This window comes from Protopterus annectens, chromosome 5.part1, assembly GCF_019279795.1.
Source record: "Protopterus annectens isolate FY-2018-M chromosome 5.part1, PAN1.0, whole genome shotgun sequence".
Taxonomy (NCBI): domain Eukaryota; kingdom Metazoa; phylum Chordata; order Ceratodontiformes; family Protopteridae; genus Protopterus; species Protopterus annectens.
In genome coordinates, this window is record NC_056736.1 from 777,619,374 (window position 1) to 777,641,532 (window position 22,159).

At 42.8% G+C, this 22,159-nt stretch overlaps 1 protein-coding gene across 1 annotated transcript in view; it reads right to left on the reverse strand.

Annotated features, from left to right (window-relative positions):
- Nucleotides 1-2,891: 2,891 nt before the first annotated feature.
- The window catches only part of LOC122803651 (cholecystokinin receptor-like), a 1,370,554-nt gene continuing 1,351,286 nt past the window's right edge, over nucleotides 2,892-22,159 (reverse strand). The window contains exon 5 of the mRNA XM_044073406.1: nucleotides 2,892-6,998. Coding sequence (XP_043929341.1) covers nucleotides 6,475-6,998 — 524 coding nt within the window. The 3' untranslated portion in view covers nucleotides 2,892-6,474. The remainder of the gene's footprint in view (nucleotides 6,999-22,159) is intronic.

Genomic DNA, 22,159 nt, shown 5'->3' on the forward strand with positions numbered 1-22,159 from the left:
TGTACATGGACTGGGAAGGTAAATATGTACAGTTGTGTACGTGGACTGGGAAGGTAAATATGTGCCGCTGTGTACATGGGCTGGGAAGATAAATCTGTAGAGTTGTGTTCATGGACTGGGAAGGTAAATCTGTACAGTTGAGCACAGGGACTAAAAACATAAATGTGCTCAGTACAGACACTCAAATGATAAATGTTTTCTGAGTGTGCAGATGCTTGAATGTTGCATGTTTTGATGCCAGCCATAATTTTGCCAGCTAGTTGAAATGCTGAAATGCCATACATGTGTTGAATTATTTGAAAGCTTACTTGTCAAGAGTTCAACACACTGACCATTGTATTTTCACTTCAACATGCATTAAATGTCAATAAATAACAGTAGTCACAGGGGTAAGCACCTCTGCAATAGTTTTACTAATGATGCCTAGCTCCATCCTTAATCATAACGTTAGCACTAACCCTATCTCTCTCTCAAACAGTGCACATACCATGCACCTATACCTAACCATAGACCTAACACACATGCATACTTACAAAACAATACTGACATCTGGCATTATTCCTTTTACCTCAACATTATGGCACACTCGCAATTTTGACTTCTGATGTTCTGGACTCAACATTCTAAAATCTGATATTTAGACTATGATTTAGTGTTGGAAGCAATACAAGAGTACACTTGTCAAATAAAACAATGATCGCAGGACATGTGACTGAAATAAACCTATGAAAACTACATTCTATCACACGGTACCATGTATACTCCACCATACTGCACATTCAGTCGAACTTCAAGCACAACAAACACATTACCTTCACTAACTAAAACACCTGTGCGCACACAATTCCACACTATATACACACAAAGAACACACTGTAAAACACACATAAACAAAGGCATTAAAACCTCTAATGGTGTTTTTTTTGCAGAGGGGCAAGCCTCCCTGCATCTCACCCATGCAATTTTATGTATATAAACTCTAAGATTGTATAACAGTGGGAAAAGGGCATATTCCCAATCCTCACTATGTAGCAAATATTGTACAGCGAAAAAAAGACACTTTTTGAAAGGTTGAGACAGAATTTCTACAACATCTGCCTTTGTTTAATTGTACACAGTTCATCCATTTGATGAACTGATCATGTGATCAATTAACTGGCACCCATACATATAATACACACACACACACACACACACACACACACACACACACACACACACACACACACACACACACACACACATATACATTTATATATACCCACAGTTAGTTGAACTTGGAGTAACTCCATAGTGTTTTCCTGTCTAACCAGTCTAGAGGTGTATTAATCTTTAGCATTAATAAGTTATACAAGGGGAAACAGTTGCTGTTTAAGAATAAAAAAAGACAGGTCCCAGCAATGGAAGAAAACCTTCCGCTGCTTGAACAAATAAATAACAACTCGTAAAATCCTCTAAGGGCAGCTTCGAAAAATATTTACCAATCATAGCTAAGGATAACCATAAGGTATTCTTCAGCTATATCCATAACCTAAAAGGTAGGACCCAGATGCGTACTGAACTAGCTGTGGATGGCATCACACACTGATCCCGCAAAAATAGCTACTGTCATCCCCCTCCATAAAGGGGGTACAGCAACAGACCCTGGCAACTACAGACCCATAAGCTTAACTAACCTTATCTGTAAGTCCATGAAGCGAATCACCATGGACCTTATAAATAAGGATATAGGTGAGCTTCAAACCCTTGATCTGACACAGTTTGGTTTTGTCAAAGGCAGTTCATGCCTGTTAAACCTGGTGGACTTCTTCGAACGAGCCATATATGAAGGCAAATCTGTGCAAATAGCCTACCTTGAATTAGCTAAGGCCTATGACACAGTTCTATATTTGGGCATCATTAATAAACTCACACAGCTGAATATCAAACCTTATGTCATCAGTTGGGTTTCTAACTGGCTAACTGACAGATCACACTCAGTCAAAGTTGGGGACTTTACCTCAACCAGCAGACCAGTCAGCAGTAGAGTTCCACAGGGGTCAGTGCTGGGCCCCTTATTGTTTGGAATATACTTCTCAGAAGTTCAGACCAAAATAGAGGGGCTGTGGCTGACTAAGTTTGCTGACGACTACAAATTAGGTGTAATCATTGAATCCCCAAATGATTTCAGTATACTTCAAGAGGGACTTACACAAACCAATAACTGGTGCCAAAACTATGGACTCAGACTCAGTGCTAAAATACATTATCATCCCCTTTGGTAAAAATGATATCCCTGCAGGTTATCCTATAAATAATAATACCCTGGGTAACAACTCAGTAGTGAGACACTTGGGAATGCAAGTTAACTGTAGCCTAAACTTTGACCACCATATGTCTACTGTGGTAAGGAAAGTATTCTACATTGCACAACTCATTAGCAAAGGCATTGCCCCAAGAGCAAAAGAAGTCATAACACCCCTTTACTCGACCCTCATCAGGCCAATAATTGAGTACAATGCTGCATTTGGTATGTATCTTACCAAGCACCTGCAGCAACTTGAGAGACCTCAGAGATTTTTAACCAAGAAAATTCAGGGTCAACAGCACATGTCATACACTGAAAGACTGAAGTCACTATACTTAGTAGCATACAGACTACTTAGAGGAGACTTGTGCCTGGCATTAAGAGCAAACTTGGATCCAAACCTAATGGAAATGCTGCACATATGCACATCAAATGGGACAAGGGTCACCTGCTCCAGGGACCTTAACCTGGTCTGTGACATAAATAGGACCTGCTGCACAGACAGACATGTCTCTCAGAGGTTGCCACTCCTCTGGAATAGGCTATCAATTCAGTGTAGCCTGGATGACTGGATGGGAAACCATAAATTCCTTTCGGGGATTTCACCTATGACCCTCCTAGATAGTTTTTGCTAACTAAGATCTTGAGTTTAGGCAGAATCTTTTATATTTAGTGTCTCCTGTATTATACTGGGTACACACTGCTAGCCTTATAAAGACCTTCGGATCAATAGCCCAGAACCACCTATGAAACTATTGTGCCCGGCTGGACTTTCCTGATAAACAAATGCTAATAAATAATAAATAAATAAAATATTGCTTGACTGTGAGACATATAATATTGTATATACATAGGGACAAGCCTCAATATACAGACTTATGGTGTAAATTAAATATACAATGTGGACAGGTAGACCATTAAATGTGGAAAAGAACAACACAGAGTAAACTGGAAGATAAAACTAAAGATCAGGAAATTTGCCCATGAAGAAATAAGGTCAGCAATGTTGGCCTTGCTGAAGACAAGTAAGGAGAGTTACCTATGACATGTACTAGGAACGCTCTTACAAAGATTGCAGGACTCTCATAAAAAACGACCATCTGCAAAACTAAAATTGTCCATCAGTCCCGGAGACTGCTTGAGTCCAAGCAATGCTACTGCAACTTTTTTATAATTAAATGTCTCATCTTCAGAGAATGTCAAGATGTCCTAGTGAGGGCCAAACAACTACAACTCACATCCTGAGGGCCATCAAAAGAATGACACCCAAAATTATATATCCCACTAACTAGCAATTACTTTGTCTAGACAAGTGGCATTTTCTTAGCTGCGCAGGAGGTGCACAGCAGAAACTTTACTGCTTGCACCTAGGCTGCTCAAATGGACAGATTATATGCTTGTTGTCACATTTAAATATATTCATTTCACCTTGCTGCTGTCACAATGTCTCAAATGAGAACGGATAAATCTAGCTTTGTATGGTGGCATTTTTTTAATGCAGTGTAGATGTCTGCAAATTTGTCTTTTTAAATGTGAACCACTCTAGCACACGGGTTCAGGGGCAACCAGTGGAGATACATACAATTTTATTCATTTGTTAACCCACTACATAGAAACCTGTTTTGGGGGAACAACCTGTCACATGGAAGGGAACTAGCAGCTGAGGAAATCAAATTTTTGGCCTTCGACAATATATATTGTTAACAACTCATGTTGTTAAGCCTCTGGATTAACCTGCCAAGCAATGTGTCTATGGTATTTATTATATTTTCCTTGTATTTACTGCAGGGGGGACTGATATAAAACAATTATACATGCAAGTAGAGCACCCAGGATGCATTACACATTTCATGAAGTTCTCACCATACATTTGGCAGGATCTGATATTATGCTTTGTGGCGTAGCTTCCTTAATGGGGATATTACTTCAATATCTGGAATATATGAGTTTGTAACCCATTTCAACCCTTTAGATATGATTTCTATTTATATGTTTTCTTTTTTTTTGTCTTAGACCTGTTGATTAGCTACTGAACATGCAGCAGGGTTTTTGTATGTCTATTTAACCACGCTTTTGCTTTTACCTAAAAGTAAAGACTAATCCAGTTTATTCTTGACAAGGATAAAATGATCTGTATGTGTGATTGTTATATTACCATTATTTTCAACATGTCACTCAGTTTTTTCTCTAAAGCATTTTGGAAGGTATAGTTGACAATTCCAATAGACTTTACCCAGTTTTATTTTACTGTATAAACATGTACTGTTTTTTTTTTTACCATTTAAGACCACTAGGCACAGTTGCTGACTTTCAGATGATCTGGGATCACTATCTAGGTAGGTAACTTGCTCTAAGACAGACAGTGTATAAGCAAAGACTAAGTGTGCACAACTCGAGACTTAAATGTAACATTAATTTACAATTTATGACCAAAACCCAGTGTACTAAACTGCCAGACTGGAGACTGACCATGAATGAAAAGTGAATGTCTTTCCATAATGGTAGAGAAAAATAATAAGCTATGTCAGGTTTTCATACTTAATCTATGGCAACATTATAAAAGGTTTGCTCTTAAAGATTAATCAAAAGTTAAATAGTGACAGCACCTGCATGGGATTAAGGGATACCTGCATGGGGTTAAGGACACCTGCATGGGATTAGTATACCTGCATGGGATTAAGGGATACCTGCATGGGACAGCCCCTGCATGGGATTAAGGGATACCTGCATGGGACAGCCCCTGCATGGGGATTAAGGGATACCTGCATGGGATTAGTATACCTGCATGGGATTAAGGGATACCTGCATGGGACAGCCCCTGCATGGGGATTAAGGGATACCTGCATGGGGTTAAGGACACCTGCATGGGATTAGGATACCTGCATAGAATTAAGGATGCCTGCATTAAGGATACTGCATGGGATTAATGATACCTGCATGAGATTAAGGATACCTGAATGTGATTGGAATACCTGCATGGAATTAAGGATACCTACATGGGATTAATGGATACAGACAGGGGGATTAAGGATACTTGCATGTGATTATGATACCTGCATGGGATTAAAGATGCCTGCATGGGATTAAGGGATACCTGTAAGCAATTAAGGGATATCTGCATGGGATAAAGGATGCCTGCATGGGATTAAGGGATACCTGCATGGTATTAAGGGATACCTGCATGGGATTAAGGATACCTGCACCACACCATCAAGCTATTTTGTGCTTCAATGCAGAGACACCAACCTGCATACCTCTCAGCTGCAGGCAACTCTGTAATTATAACATTGTCATAGGCACTACTCTCTCAGCCCCAGGTAACTTTGTAATTATAACATTGTAATAGCTACTACACTTGTAGTCAGGGAGACCACTGAGGAGCCGAGCCCAAACTCTCAGTTGCCCCAAGCACTGTCTGGTTGAGTATCTTTCTCATGGTCACACAGTAAGTAAATGGGCAGAAGGACTCAAACACAGTACCACAGGAAACAGCTCATATCCTCAGTCCTCTGTGCTAAATGCCAGATCAGTCAAGTGTAGTCATCATATCCTCAGTCCTCTGTGCTAAATGCAGACCAGTCAGGTGTAGTCAAATAATTGCAGTCTTTTGCCTTCTGTTATGGCTAATCAGTGTGGTCAGTGCACATGTTTTAATTTAGACAGGTAAATAGTGCCTCTCCAAGGTGGGTGGATATGGGAAGTGGCATCTTGCTAAACTCCAGTACCTGAACAAATACCTGCAAAATCCAACATTCAAACGTGATTTATAAAGGCTATGGGAATTTTTATCAGTGATATTCTGCTGCAGATGTTAATGAAATGAAGTAGATTTTAAATTCTTGCAAATGTTATAAAGTTACTATAATTTAAAATGTACTGAACTATGAACAGTCAAATAAAATATACAAATACTGTAAACAGTAGCGACTGACACTGGGCACTACAGACAGGAAGGAGATGTGAACATTATAGCATCTTTTTCACAGTTTGATAATACAGACCAGCTCCACACGAATGGCTTATGGACAAAATGTTCATATGCAACTGATGAAGCATTCTGATAGTCAAGGGGCCCTGTTTTGCTTATAACTCTATTTCTCCAAGTGCCGGAAGTCCACACCTACTGTCCCTACCCCAGCAGCTAGATATGACCTTCTTGCTTCAGTCTTTGGGAGGTAAATTAATGTTCAGGATGGCCCCAAGGTGCTGACTGTAGTGTAGCTGAACTTGGATAGAGATACTGCTGTGGCCCCTGTCTCTTCTTCCAGGTCACGAAACCGTTTGCAAGGTTTGAAGCAGCATGCAAAGGTTGCCAAGAAGGCCTTGCGGAAGCGCTTGTTCATGAAGCAGTAGATAAGTGGGTTAACACATGCTGACGTGTAGGAAAGAAGGTGAATAAAAGATATGGGGGCCCCTGACAAGGCTTTGTTAGCAGAAGTATTGTCAAAAGCCCTCCAGGTGTTCACACTGTAGATCGGCATCCAGCACAGGAAGAAAAGCGTGACAATAATGATGAGCATGCGGATGACACGCTTCTTGGCCATGAGCTTGGCCTCAGAGCTATTGCTGCGGGCTCGTTCAAGCTTGGCACTGGCACTGGGAGTCAGAGTCGACATCTCCATGGTGTTACGCCTTCGAAAGTTCTGAATATAGCAGCCATCGCCATCATCGCATGACAGAGAAGCCAAGCTGTTTGCCCCATTTTTGAGAGCTGCAAAGGAGATGAAATACATTGAAAAAACATAATCAGCAGATTATACAAATACCGCTTCATGTCTTACAGTTCCATGTCATCTCAAGCAAGGAGGAAAACATGAGTGCATCTAAAAGTAACATTACGAGGCATAACATTTTAGCAGCAGTTTCTTGTAATCTGAAAAACAAAATAGCTAAATCTTGCTTCCATGAAACACAAGCTAATATATTATCACAGTTTTTGGCAGGTATGTTCAATGGCAAAAGCCCTAAGTATTTATGAAGTCATCACACAAACGAGGTGTGAACAGATGGTAGGTGCACATATATACAAAAGCAGACTATTTCCCAGGTTGCATTGCTTCAGGCCTGCCTTACATAATTGTTTCCATAATGCAGAGGATTTATTTTAAGTACAAAAAGTGTCTCTCATGTAATCCCACATATCTGCAGCAACGTATTTATTAAAAACAAAGAAACAGAATCAGCTCAGCACTTTCCATGCCCTTCATAATTTGACAAAAAAACCCACTGTTTCTATGCATACTAAAGTAAGAATTTATTTATTTAACATTTGTTTACTGGGAAAGTCCAACTTGGAATGAAGCCAATTTTCAGCTAAGGCCCAGGGAGAAATGCTCCAGATGAATGTATTTATAGAAATATTTAAAATTAAAAATTAAATTAAAAATTATAGTAGAAAACAAAGATGACTTGCGAATAAATGCAGTTAAAAGAAAAACTTTATTTGGGGTTAATCAGAGACTCTCTGATGGCGGGTGTGTACCCAAGAAGACCAAATGCTGTAATTAAATCAAAAGGTGCTTCAACAAAGTATTAGTTTAAGGGTGTGCACACTTATGCAACCAGCTTATTGTACATTTTTTATTTTTTATATTTTTCCCATTACAGATTTGTTTGTTTTTCAGTTGAATTGTACAGGTTATAGGTCACATTAAAGGTGGGAAAAGTTTTGAAATGATTTATTGTGGTCTTATTTTTTATATCACAAAAAGCTAGTATTTTAACAGGGGTGTGTACATTTTTTTCGAACCACTGTAAGTGTGATACGCCTTTATGAGGAAACCATATGCACCACAGTTTTACTCACAGAAAGTGAATGTACAGATGTCATAAGCATCACAGAATTTATATTTACCAGCACTTCCAATGACCCTACAAATGAGGGCTTTACCTCACCCCAAAACATACAGTGGACATTATTGTGAAATGGACTTTGGACCAGGTTTGGTGGGAGGAGATGTACAAAAATGGCATCGTGAACCAGAAATTCACAATGACCCTAGGAATAAAACCCTTAAACCAGGGATAAAACAAGACTGGAAGCATGTAAGATTAAGGCTATGAGCTATGAATCAGGCGCTTCCTATAGTCTAGGGTCTGATTCCATCGGTTTCCATCTGGTGACTGTTACTCTGAGCAGATCACATAACAAGTCAGTGGTCTGCGACAATTGGGGAATGAGGCTCCTCAGGAGTGTCCTGAACTGCATTCTTACTAACAACTATGAACCTATATGAAGCCCTAAGAAGCTACATAACAGAAGAAATACCCCAGAAGAAATCTGAAAAAAGGCAATCAACCAAAAGTAGGCATGGAGCTGAAACTGATTAACTTGTAAAGAACTCAGTCCTGTAATCAACAGGTAGTGAAGGGACTTTTCAAACTGAAAAGTGAGTGATCCCAAGGCTAATGATGACAAGTTATTCAGAAAAAGCTCAGAGCAACATGAATTTAAGGGAAATAATAAAGCAGATCATGTTTGTGCTTTAAAAGAGGGATTACAAATGGGGAGACTGCATTACTGGAGGAATGATTGCGTAGAAAGTGGAAGAGAGAAACAGAACACAGAATGACAGGAAGATTTTCAGAAGAGCATGACAGAGGGCAGCGAGGGGTGAAGAATTTAAATAGTTCACAAAGAGAATAAACAGAAGAAGGAGTTATGAAAAGAGGTGATGAAGCAAAAGAAGTGGCTGGGTAGGATGGGAGGGGTCAGAAGAGGGTACACCTGGAAATGATTCTGTTCAAAGAATCTAGTGAGCACAAGACTGCAGTCCAATGACAACACAGAGAGGAAGGGACCAAAGTCACTGGTCCATTGACAACACAGAGAGGAAGGGACCAAAGTCACTGGTCCATCGACAACACAGAGAGGAAGGGACCAAAGTCACTGGTCTAATGACAACACAGAGAGGAAGGGACCAAAGTCACTGGTCCAATGACAACTCAGAGAGGAAGGGACCAAAGTCACTGGTCCAATGACAACACAGAGAGGAAGGGACCAAAGTCACTGGAATCTCAGTGTCTGTTATTCTAAAAGTGTATTAGTTCTGGTTTAAGCACCGGGGCTTCAGGCCAGTTATTTTACATTAAGAAGGTCCATGGTCTGCACTCTTGTGGGAGAAGAGGCTGGACTCTGCCCTTCTGAGCTGGGAATTTCTGGTTAAAGGCTTATAGTGCCTGCATATTTGAACTATTTCTTACTGTAATTGGTACACCTTGTTTGCTGTAGCATAGACTAGATCCAGGCCTGCTGAATCTAGCTTTGTTTGTATGCTTGTTGTTTGTTTGCTTGTTATTTCCCCTGAAAAGCTAATTCCACCTAAAACGCGGCTTTTCAGCGCTTCTGTGGATCCCTAGTGATATCTGCATTGCTTACTGTACTTATTTCCTTGTTTCACTTGAAAGAAAGTTACTGTTTGTCATTTTTGCATTTAAGTTACCTGGCACTTGATCACTAAAGCAATTATATAAGTCAGCACTAAAAAATTAAAAGCACTACACCCTCACAAACTCCCCCTTGAGTACCTTGTTCCCCATTGGCCCTTTTTTTCAATTATAAAGGAATTCCCAATACTATTCTAGCATGTCCAAAGGTCAGTTGTCAATCTCATCTCCAGTCCAGCTGGTGAATCTGGGAATCGTGAGGCAATGTTACAACTGCCTCATGTACACAGACAACCCTCTCCTCCTCCCAACAAATTCCAACATATGTGAGAGATGCAACCATATAGCCAAACTGGAGGCTAAGCTCTCTCAACTCAGTACTGGCGTAACCAGTCAGGAGGAGAAGGAAACCACACACACTAAAATTCCAGTCTCACATAGACCTACCATGACAGCAAACCAAACACATAAACACACAAAAACATACTTGGAGGCTCTAAATAAAAATCTGCCTAAGCAGCAGAGACCTCCAAAGCAGACACCCAAGCAACCACTACCCCAAAACAAAACACGTGCAACACATAGCTCAGAAAGCCAGTGTGCCGAACAGTCACAGCCCTAAGGCTAAACAACACACCTGATACACTTGTAATAGGTGACTCTATCATCAGGCACACTGACGTCCCACTCACCAGGCTGAACAAGGAGAAGGTCACGGTGAGCTGCCTGTCGGGCTAGGATCCGCCACATAACACAAGCACTCAGGTCACTCCAAGGCAAGTACAAATATGACTCAGTCATTGTCCATGCTGGTGTGAATGACCTGAGACGTACCTCCCTGGACTACATGAAAAGAGACATAGAGGAGCTCTCTGAGCATGTAGCCCAGGCCGGTATGACCCTGACCTTGAGTAGCATCTTACCCTCACCAAGAATGATGCCACAGTATGAAGACAAGATTATCAATTTCAACAATTGGCTTAAGTATTGGTGTCATTCAAAGGGGATCCAATGCCTGTCAGCCTGGGATGACATGCTCGACAAGCCACGATGCTTCGCTAGGGATGGCTTGCACCTGTCACCCCTGGGCTTTTGGATATTGGCAAAGGCACTTGCTACCCCCATAGTGCCTTTTTTAGGCAAGGCTCAAAAGACAAACCCACCTCCATAGGTATCACAAGGGATAAGAAACTAAGAGTAATACTACTCAACGCCAGAAGTCTAAACCTCAAGATGCACGCACTCAAAACCTCTCCTTAGCATAGAGAACATCGATATCTGTGCAGTAACAGAAACCTGGTTCAAGGCTCTCGAGAGCACTCCAGCACTACCAGGTTATACCTCATACCATGCTTTTCGGCCCCAAAACTTGGACCGAACCACAAAAGGAGGGGGAGTATCAATATTCGTCAAAGATACCCACACCTCCAGGTTGGTGGCACAGCATGAAGCATCAGAGACTATCCATTTGCAACTAACAGTGGGTAAAACTGCCTTCCAGTTTATAGCCTGCTACAGACCACCCTCCCAAACCCAGGAACCCCACTCGGCCTTCCTGAGAACACTGGAAAATATGAAGGTTTCTCCAAACACCATTATATTGGGTGACTTTAACTACCCAACCATAGACTGGGAGCATTACTCTAGCTCCAACACCCTAGCCCAAAGGTTCCTAGAATTTATAAACTCAAATGCTATGGAACAACTTGTTACCACTCCCACAAGAAGGGAAAACATACTGGACCTGATCATCACCAACATGGGGACTCTATGCTCCAGACCAGAAGTGTATCCCTCACTGGTAAGATCAGACCATAAACTAATCTCACTGGATATTCACATCCTGACCCCACCCCATGCCCAGAAAACCACAGTGAAAAACTTCTCTAAAGCAAATTTTACACTCCTCAAAACTGAGGTGGAATCCTTCAAAGCCCCCGGGCCTGTGGATATCTGCCCAGACCGCCAAATCCTTTATAAACGTATTCTATGAACACCTTCAGGAATGCATGGATCATGCAATCCCAAATAAAACCAAGACCCAATCCTCCAAAGGCAGACGTCCTGTCTGGTGGACCCCAGCCATAAACAAACTATACAATAGAAGGAGGAAGCTACTACATGATAGAGCAAAATCCCAAAAAGGGAAAGCATCTCTGATCAGTATTAGCAAAAAACTATGGGCACTCATAAAATCGTCTAAGGCCAGCTTCGAGAGAAAAATTGCACAGGACACTAAGGATAATCACAAGGCTTTCTTTAGTTATGTTAGGAACCTGGGTGGGAATTCCCAGATATGCTCAGAATTAGTCCAAAATGACAAAAAATACACCGAACCCACAGACATTGCCAACATCCTAGCTGACAGGTTCAGCGCAAACTTCTCCCTCCCACCAAAAGGGCTAATATCTATCCCAGCAGAGTGCTGCCCCCTGACATCTCAGATGCTCAGGTAAGAGCTGCCCTCTCCAAAGCAAGAAACACAGCATCAATGGGACCAGATGGTGTCCCGGGCTGCGTCCTACATGAACCCCAAGAAGAGCTAAACCCAAACCTAAAACTACTGTTCAATCTCAGCCTTACTACAGGATATGTACCCAAAGAGTGGCGTACAGCAACAGTGGTCCCTCTCCACAAAGGTGGTGCCTCAATGGATCCTGGAAACTATCACCCCATAAGTCTCACTAGCTTGGTCTGCAAAGCTATGGAAAGGATCATCATGGACCTTATAAATAAAGATATTGGGGACCTACAGACACTGGATCCTACCCAGTTCGGCTTTGTTAAGGGCAGATCCTGCCTCTTAAACCTGGTTGACTTCTTTGAAACCATCACCAAGGCCATTGACAAGGGGAACATGGTCCACACAGCCTACCTGGACCTCGCAAAAGCCTTCGATACAATACCCCACTCGGGCATTATAGATAAGCTCACCAGCTTAAATATAAACCCCTATGTCACTAGATGGGTTGCAAACTGACTCAAGGACAGAACCCACATGGTTAGAATAGCTGGAGCCATGTCAGACTCCAAACCAGTTACAAGTGGCGTCCCACAAGGCTCAGTCCTGGGACCTCTCTTGTTTGGTATATATTTCTCGGAGGTACCGGCCAACATGGAAGGACTGTGGCTGACCAAGTTCGCAGATGACTGCAAACTGGGTGCCATAATAGACTCTCCAGCCGACACAAGCATCCTCCAAAAGGGCCTCATAGAAACGGACAACTGGTGCCAGAGCCATGGCTTCAAACTAAACGCCAAAAAGTGTATAGTCACCCCCTTTGGCAAAAACAAAGTGCCCACAAATTACCACATAGGTGGTAATCCATTAAGTACAGAAGAAGTAATTAGGGACCTGGGGACCCAAGGTGATAGCAATCTCTCATTTGACAACCATGTGGCCAAAGTGGTTAGAAAAACATTTTATATAGCCCACCTAATCATGAAGGGATTCACATCTAGATCAGGGGAGGTCATCGTGCCTCTTTACTCATCCCTCATCAGGCCCATAATTGAGTACAATGCCCCTTTTGGGATGTACCTTACCAAACACCTGCAGCAACTGGAAAGACCCCAAAAGTACCTCACTAAGAGGATCAAGGGGCTCAAACAGATGCCGTATGCTGCCTGGTTAAAGAAACTTCAGCTCTACTCAGTGGCATACCGCCTGCTCAGAGGTCATCTGTGCCTGACGTATAAAGCCATGTCCAACCCGGAATTAATGGACATGCTGCACCTCAGAAAATCCAAATCCCATCGAGCTACGCGCTCGAGGGACTTGAACCTCAGCACTGAAATAAATAGGACATGCTGGAGGGACAGATTCATAACCCAGAGACTCCCTTCACTCTGGAATAAAATCCCAGTCCAGGTTAGGCAGAGTCCCTCATTGACTCTCTTCAAGAGGAATCTTGATGAGTGGATGGGAGATCGTAGGTTTACCCCGGGTATCACTTCTGTGTCACTGTTAGACAGAGGCACAGTATACTAACCTCGAAAAAGGGCATAGCAAAATTAATTTAAAATGGGTGGTGAAAGCCATACACACTCTGGCTTGGCTTATAAATGCCCTAGGGCAGATAGCCTAGTATGAACCTATGAACCTATCAATGGGCATATACGCCCAGATGTAAAAGGCAAAACACAAGGAAAATGGCTTGCAAACACTCCAACAGAAGAGAAAGAGACATGGAAGTAAACACATTTTATGGCCTGCAGAAATGAAGTACTACAAGAATATGGTTTAAACTTACTGAGTTTGCATCCTCAGGGCAGGAGAGAGAATAAATGTAGACAGATGTAAAAGAAAGTTAAATACAGGTAGAAAGGAAGGGGCAATGTTAACAAAGAGAGAGACTAAAGATTAAATATGTTAAATACAAATGAAGAAAATGTGCTTGCTTGTCATAAACAAATGTTCAAACAAAAATATGAGAAGACTACAGAGACGGGGAGGGGAGGAGATTTAGTAAAGTAAATGAAAAGAAGACAGAACGTAAACTTATGTACAAAGAATGGAGGTACCTAAAAACAAGAAAATAAAGGTAAAAATGATAGAAACAAGGGTGAGGAAAACATATAGCTCAATAACATAATGAGGTAACAGGTTAGTGGGAGGTGGCATAAAGAACACATGAAGAGCAAGATCATCAGGCAAATAGGACAGCAAAAGGGCATTTAGTAGTAGGTCCAGATCTATCTAGCATCCTGAGTCCAGTGCGCAGCCAGCCCCTGGGAGTCTGCATTCTATGGTTAATTCCACCCCCTCCCCGAACTGAATTGCCTAAGGTCTATTTTACCACTGCAAAGACAGCGAGACACTCAAACTTCTGGTCTGGACTTCCTACTGCCCGCAAACACCTGGGAGTCTGCATTCTGTGGGTGTCCTTCCCTCCTCCTCAGCTGAATTACCTAAGGTCTATTTTACCACCTAAAAAATTGTGAGTCACACAAATTGCCATTCTGGACTTCCTACTGCCCGCAGACCCCTTGGAGTCTGCATTCTATGGGTGTCCCTACCTCCCACAAACTGAATTGCCTAAGGTCTATTTTACCACTCCAAAGATTGCGAGCCATGCAAACTGATTGTCTGGACTTCCTACTGCCCGCAACCCCCTAGGAGTCTGTGTTCTATGGGTGACCCCCCCCCACTGAACTTAATTGCCAAAGGTCTATTTTACCACTTATAAGTTTGTGAGCCATGCAAACTGCTGTTCTGGACTTCCTACTACTCACAAATCACTTGTTGTTTGCGTTGTACTGGTATCCCCCCCCCCCAAACTGAATTGCTTAAGGTCTATTTTACCACTGCAAAGACTGAAAGCCACAAAAACTGCCAGTCTGGACTTCCTAATGCCAGCAAAGTATATTTCCCACTGTGTAATGTTGTTTTCTATACCACTTGCTGTTGAAGTGTACACTGTAGTACTAAACTACTGTAAACTCATGTGCTCACCCATTGGGATGCTATAGCCTAAACTGACCCTCTCCCGTACCTCATAGCTCTACTGTTCCCTACTGCACTACAGTTACACTTCTCCCTATCCTAGTCACTAAGCCCAGAAACCCCTACTCTGTCTCCTGGTATAGCTCATGCTCAGATAACTATTCTTTTCTGCCTTTCCATCTTAGTCTCTACCCTGTTAACTCTCTCTCTCTCTCATCCTCTTGCTTACTCCTTTCAGCTCTACCTGCACTCACTCACCTACTGCACCAGGGAAACTGATATATTTTTTTCTTCAGTACCAGGAATCACTTTGTGGGTTCCCTACTTATTTATTTCTTTCATTCTCTCTTTCTGTCTTACTCCTTTTCATCTTCCTCTAAGTACAGTTCCCATCATTCCTCCTCCCCCTAGTTTCACATACCCCCCAACCCCACATCCACTGCACATTTACTTAGTTTCCTGCTGCAATGGGTGCCATTTTTCAATTTAGTAGTAGGTCCAGATCTACCTAGTGATCTCAGTTGGGTGCACAGACAGGTAAATGAACTTCTCTGTAAACTGACTTAGATGCTGTTTCTCAGGCATCCTGTAAACGTTGTTTCACAGCATTTTGTTTAAGTCTTTCACTTTGCTTTTGAACTGTTTTCCCTTAAGCTGACTATATGGTACCACTGCATTTAAGTTTTTTTCTTTCCGTATTGGGAGAATGTGATTTATGTTACCTGAGCAAGTTGTATGCTGTTACTAAATGTTTTGCTGTCCTTCTACTGCATGATAAATAAGCTAGTTGAAACAAATGCATTGTTGTTACTGCATAATGTATTATCTGATAATATGTTGTTGCTGATTTTGCTAAACACTGGGTCATTTAATAGACAACTACCTATCCATTAGTGGATTGTTTCCACCCCATAGCGAGCAGGTCCAGTGTTTCCTTTTTTCTCTGGAGTCCTTCAGTAGTCATTCATCTGCACTTCTCTGTGTAAATATGCAGAATCTCCTGTTTAGACTGCAATTTAGGTATCCTGCTCACGGATGGCCCCTTCTGGTCACTAACTGTGTCCTCTGCCAATTGGCTACTTTAATTTCTAATTGTGTTCTTTACTATATCCCCTTACACTACATTATCTGTTTTATTATTTTTATGTTTCAATCCCTAGGAGTCTGCATTCTACAGGTTCAAAGGTTCATAGGTAGGTACTAGGCTATCAGCCCAAGGGCCTATATAAGCCTAGCCAACAAGGTTCCCTGGCTTACGCCACCCAAGAAAGTTATTTTCCTGTGCCACTGTCAAGCAGAGACACAGAAGTGATCCCAGGGGTGTATTTGCTATTTCCCATCCACTCATCAAGATTTTTCTTGAAGAGTGCTAATGAAGAACTTTGTTTGACATAGATGGGTAGCCTTTTGCAGAGTATGGGAAGTCTCTGCGACAGGAATCTATCCCTCCAGCATGTCTTGTTTATTGTGGTGACAAGGTTTAGGTCACTAAAGCATGTAGCTCAGAGGGATTGGGATTTCTTTAGATGTAGCATGTCCAACAGCTCTGGGTTTGACATAGCTTTATATGTTAGGCAGAGATCACCTCAGGGTAGGTGATATGCTACGGAGTAAAGCTGGAGTTTTTTGAGGCGGTCAGTGTAGGGCATTTGTTTGAGGCCAGTAATCCTCTTTGTGAGGTACTTCTGTGGTCTTTCCAGCTGCTGCAGATGTCTTGTGAGGTACATTCCAAAAGGGGCATTGCACTCTATAATGGGTCTAATGAGTGTCGAGTAGAAGGGAACAATGACCTCTTTTTTCTTGGATGAGAACCCTTTTTATGATGAGGTGTGCCACGTAGAAGGACTTCCTGACTACTGTGGCAATGTGACTATCAAAGGAGAGACTACTGTCCACCTGGGTCCCAAGGTCTCTTATCATGCATTCGGTGTTACGTAGATTGCTGCCTATGTGGTTCCCTGCTCCAGAACTGAATTGCTTAAGGTCTATTTTACCACTGCAAAGCTTGTGAGCCACACAAACTGCTGGTCTGGACTTCCTACTGCCCGCAAAGTATGTTTCCCACTGCGTAATGTTGTTTATTGTACCACTTGCTGTTGAAGTGTACACTGCAATACTAAACTACTGCAAACAGGTGCCCTCACCTACTGGGATGCAATAGCCTAGCCTCTCCCGTACCTCAAAGCTCTACTGTTCCCTACTGCACTATAGTTACACTTCTCCCCTATCTTAGTTACTAAGCCCAGAAACCTCTACTCTGTCTCCTGGTATAGCTCATGCTCAGATAACTATTCTTTTCTGCCTTTCCATCTTAGTCTCTACCCTGTTAACTCTCTCTCTCATCCTCATGCTTACTCCTCTCAGCTCTAACTGTAGTTTCCACTGCTGCCCGAACTCACCTGCTGCACCGAGGAAACTGATATTTTTTTTCTTCAGTACTGGGAATCACTTTGTGGATTCATCCCATTCTGTTTGCCCTTGCTACACTTGGGGTCTCTCCGTTCCCCTACCTTAACCCCATTCCCACCACCCTTGCATCAATTTCCTTAATAGGTAACCACCTTCTACCCCAACCCCTCCACACCACTCTACCTAAACCAATCAGATCCAACTCTTCTGCCCAGGCTTCTCCCACCACCTAATACACTAATTCACACACATCCCACCCACATTCACTTGACCCATCTCCTCTACCCCACATTAAACCCACTCTACTTCCAGCACTTGCTCAGACTCCACCCTCCCCGTCTGACGCCACACTCTTCACAATGGTCGGTCCTCGGTCTGCTCTTATCCCTTCTCTTTCCTTTCCTCTCTCACCTCACCTCCTATCACACTCAAGTTCGCCATCATCCAAACTGCCCTACATCCTCCTTTCCTTCACATACCGTCAGACACGACTACTATCCCATATCACCTACTCTCTTTTCCTGCACTGAGCACACTCTCCCAAAAATCAGACTCCCTCCCAATGCCTTTCTAATCACAAATACAAGCTGAAATCTCTCCCACCATGCCCCGCTGCATGACTTATACTCCACCTCTGAAAAACCCTTAGACTCTAAAGCGATATTCATCCCAACCCAGACCCAAACAACAACTCATCAACTCCCACAGACACAACTCACACACTCCTGTAAAAACCAAACCCCAGCCTTAAATATCTCCCTTTTACTTAATTAACATACACAGCATCCTTAACAAAACAACTGGATTTCACTCCTGGATAGCCCAATATTTCCCCGATATAATCTCTGTCTCTGAAGCACAACTAAAACCTCATCACACTGACAAAGAGTTTCTCCCCCCTGGCTACAACATCTTACGCAATGGAGCACACAAAAAAGGGGAAGGTGTAGCCATAATATACTCAGACCATCTAAACTTATCCCTTGTTACTAACCCATCCCCCCCTCTTTCCACCCAGCTGAACTCCTCATGGTTAATTGCAAGCTAAACAACCATAAACCCTTACAATAGCTGCTGTCCATATACACCCCCTGGTGATAACATTCCCTTACAACAGCTGCTATCTATATACCTCTGGTGATAACATTCCCTTACAATAGCTGCTATCTATATACCCCCTGGTGTAGCTGCTATCTATATACCCCTGGTAATAACATTCCCTGAGTAGAACAGATTTGTCACTTGACTGCCGACACTATATCTCACAAAACTATCATACTAGCTGATGTTAATATCAATTGCCTGGCCCTTACCTGTAACTCCACATCCACCCGCATACACCTCTAGGGCTATACCCAACTTATCCCCCCTGACTTTCCTTCACAAAACCATGAACACTAGTTCTATTCTTGACTGGATTCTTGTCTCCCCATCCTAACCTCTACCACCACCCAATATCCCTGCCAGACTCAGTTAGTGATCATTCCCCCATATGCATCCAAAGATTCTCCCCCCACCTCCATCATCCTCATAAATTCAAGGAATATCATAAACTAACCAACTTTAACCCTGAGACTCTCAACAACTATCTTCCTGCCATTGACTGGACCTTCCTCTATAACCTCTCTCTTGACAATGTCCTCCAATTCAACTCTATCTTCCTTGACCACTCTAAACTCCCTAGCCCCCCCCCCCCCTTCCAGGACTGTAAGAGTCACATCTCGTTCTTCTCCCTGGCTCACAAAATCAACCCTATCCCTCATCCAAACCAAAGATTCCAACAGGAAACTCTGCATAAAGACAAAACCACACATACACCTCCAAAAATATAGGGAACTCTGCAACTTGGCCAAAAAAATACATAAATATTGACAAAAAAAACTACACAACCTAAAAATCCCCAAAATTCTGGAACACCATCAACCAAATTTACCACACAGGAAACCCATTAATACCAACCCCCTGCCCAAATAATTCACCCCTGGAAACTGCTTCCATCTTTAGTACCTATTTCATAGATGCCATCAGCAAACTTATGCCTACATCCAACCAAAAAAATCCCTCACCGCTAGTCACCCCCCAACTACAAAACTGCCCTCTCTCTCACTTCAACCTATACCTACCAGCTACAAGAAAAGTCATCTCCACAAACTCAAACCTTGTTTCCCATCAGCAGAGAACTTACCACCTCGCTCCATAGCTTACTCAGTCTCTATACTCATTAACCACTCTATCAGTGAACCCACTGTCCCTCCTCCCTGGAAGAAATTCCACACCATACGAATTCACAAAGCTGGAAACTCAGCAGAACCTTCTGTCGCCCTATTGCCATACTCTCTCGCCTCTCCAAAATTCTTGAGCAATGTGTGCCTAAGCAACTCATGTTTTATCTCACTCAAGAAAACTTTAACACCCCTACCCAGCATGCCTTGTGCCCACCACAGCACCACTACTGCTCTCATCTCTCTTGCCAGAGACAATAATAAACTGATGTCCTGTCTTTTCTTGGATCTCTCAAAAGCCTTTGACACTGTCTCCCACTCCACCCTTCCCTCCAAACTTTCTCAACTCAACCTCTCCCCTACTACTATCTCTTGATTTCCCAGATACCTCACTAACAGACAGCAAGCCATCAAATGAGTCTCTGCTCTTTCCACCTTCACCACAATAAAAATGGGAGTCCCACAAGGCTCAATTCTTTTCAACATTTTTATTAATCAACTTCACACATCCTGCTTCAGTCGACCCTCATACAATACATGGATGACTCCACTATCACCACTATTGCTTACCCTAATGCAAACCTCCTTCATTCTTACTTAAACATGGCTTACTAACAACCAGCTCATCCTAAATCCTAATAAGATAAAAAGTAGTTGTGTACACTTATTATAAATGTAGATGTTTGAGTGTGTTCACTGTTGCAGTCATCATATTTGGGTTATCCCTGTCAGGGTAGCCCTTGGTCGGCCTGATTACCAGAGACTTATTATTTCTGCATCGGTTGTTGTCACTTGAGGACTGACTTCAGGTCATCAGTAGTATAAAGTAAGGCAGCCAACACCATTACATCAGTTTTTCTTGCCCTAACCTGTCAGGAGCCCCCAAAGTAGGAGGCCATGTTCTGGTGGAAGAACCCCACCAGTGGAAAATAAATACCAATATGTCCCTTGTAAGGAAAGGAGAACAACAAGGAAGAATGGCAATAAAAGGAGAAAGAGAACAAAGGGGGATGGAGGGTGGGAAACCAGGACTGTAACAGTGAACACACTCGAACATCTACATGTGTAAACACAGCTGTACTATGTTTTTCATGTTTCATCATTGCAGTCATCACATTTGGGTAGATTCTCAAAGTTGAGGAAATGGGTGGAGGCAGTGAAGGAAGCTAGGGGTTGACTAGGATGCCCTGCAAGACTGCAGAGGCAAACCCTGCCCTGGATTTGGAGAAGAGAGGCAGGTGGTAAAGCTTGATAAAAGTGTGAACAGATGTCCAGGTAGCAGCGTCCAGGATGTCCCTGGTGGGGACTCCTCTGGGGAAAGCTGCAGAGGTGGAGGCTGCTCTGGTGGAGTGTGTCTTGACCCCCTTGGGGGAGGCTTACCATGCTGCTTGTAGCAGAAATAGATGCAGTGTGCTATCCATTTGGAAATGGTTTGCTTAGAGATGGCTTTGCCTTCTGCCACTGTAGCAAAGCTACCCAGCAATTGATCATACTTTTTGAAGGATTTGTTCCTGTCCAGATAGTATCTGAGCTGCCTGTGCACATCTAGAGAGTGAAGAATCCTTTCCCCTTTATTCTGGGGATTAGGAAAGAAGGTGGGTAAATGCATGGATTGGTTGAGAGCCACACTGGACACCACCTTGGGCATGAAGGATGGGTTAGTTCTGACGGATACCCTGTCTGCATGGAAGATGATGAAGAGATCCACAGCCATGAGTGCTTGCAGCTCAGAGACTCTTCTGGCTGAAGTGATGGCCAGAAGGAATGCTGTCTTCCAGGTGAGAAAATTTTAGCTCTGCACAAGAAGCTGGTTTGAAAGGGGGCAGGGTGAGCTTTTCCAAAACAAAGTTAAGGTCCCAATCTGGTGTTGATGCCCTTCTGGGGGGGGACTCAAGTTGCTAGCCTCTCTGAGGAACTGTTTGATCAAAGGGTGTGAGAAAAGGGACTGCTCAGTTGGAAAATGAGCAGAAATAGCAGAGGCATGAATTTTAATAGAGGAGAAAGAGAGACCACTGTGTAGTGGGTCAGCTAAGTAATCCAGGATGAGAGGGATGGAGAGCTGTGCCATATTGGCCCCCTTAGCCTGGATCCAGGTGCAGAACCTTTTCCATTTATCTGCATAAGACTTTCTGGTGCTAGGGTGTCTGGCCTCACTGATAACATCCAGAACCTGTTTACTGAGGATGGCAGATTGGTTCGGGGTTAAGGAATAAGCCAAGCTGCCAAATTGAGTGTCTGCAATTGGGGATGCATGAATTCCCCTTCCCTCTGGGTTAGGAGGTTTGGAATCTGAGGAAGATGCCATGGAGGTAGTGGAGACAGGCTGTGCAGCAAGGGGTACCAGTGTTGTCAGGGCCAGTCTGGAGCTATAAGAATGGTCCTTGGTTTTCCTGCCTTATTTTGAGCAGT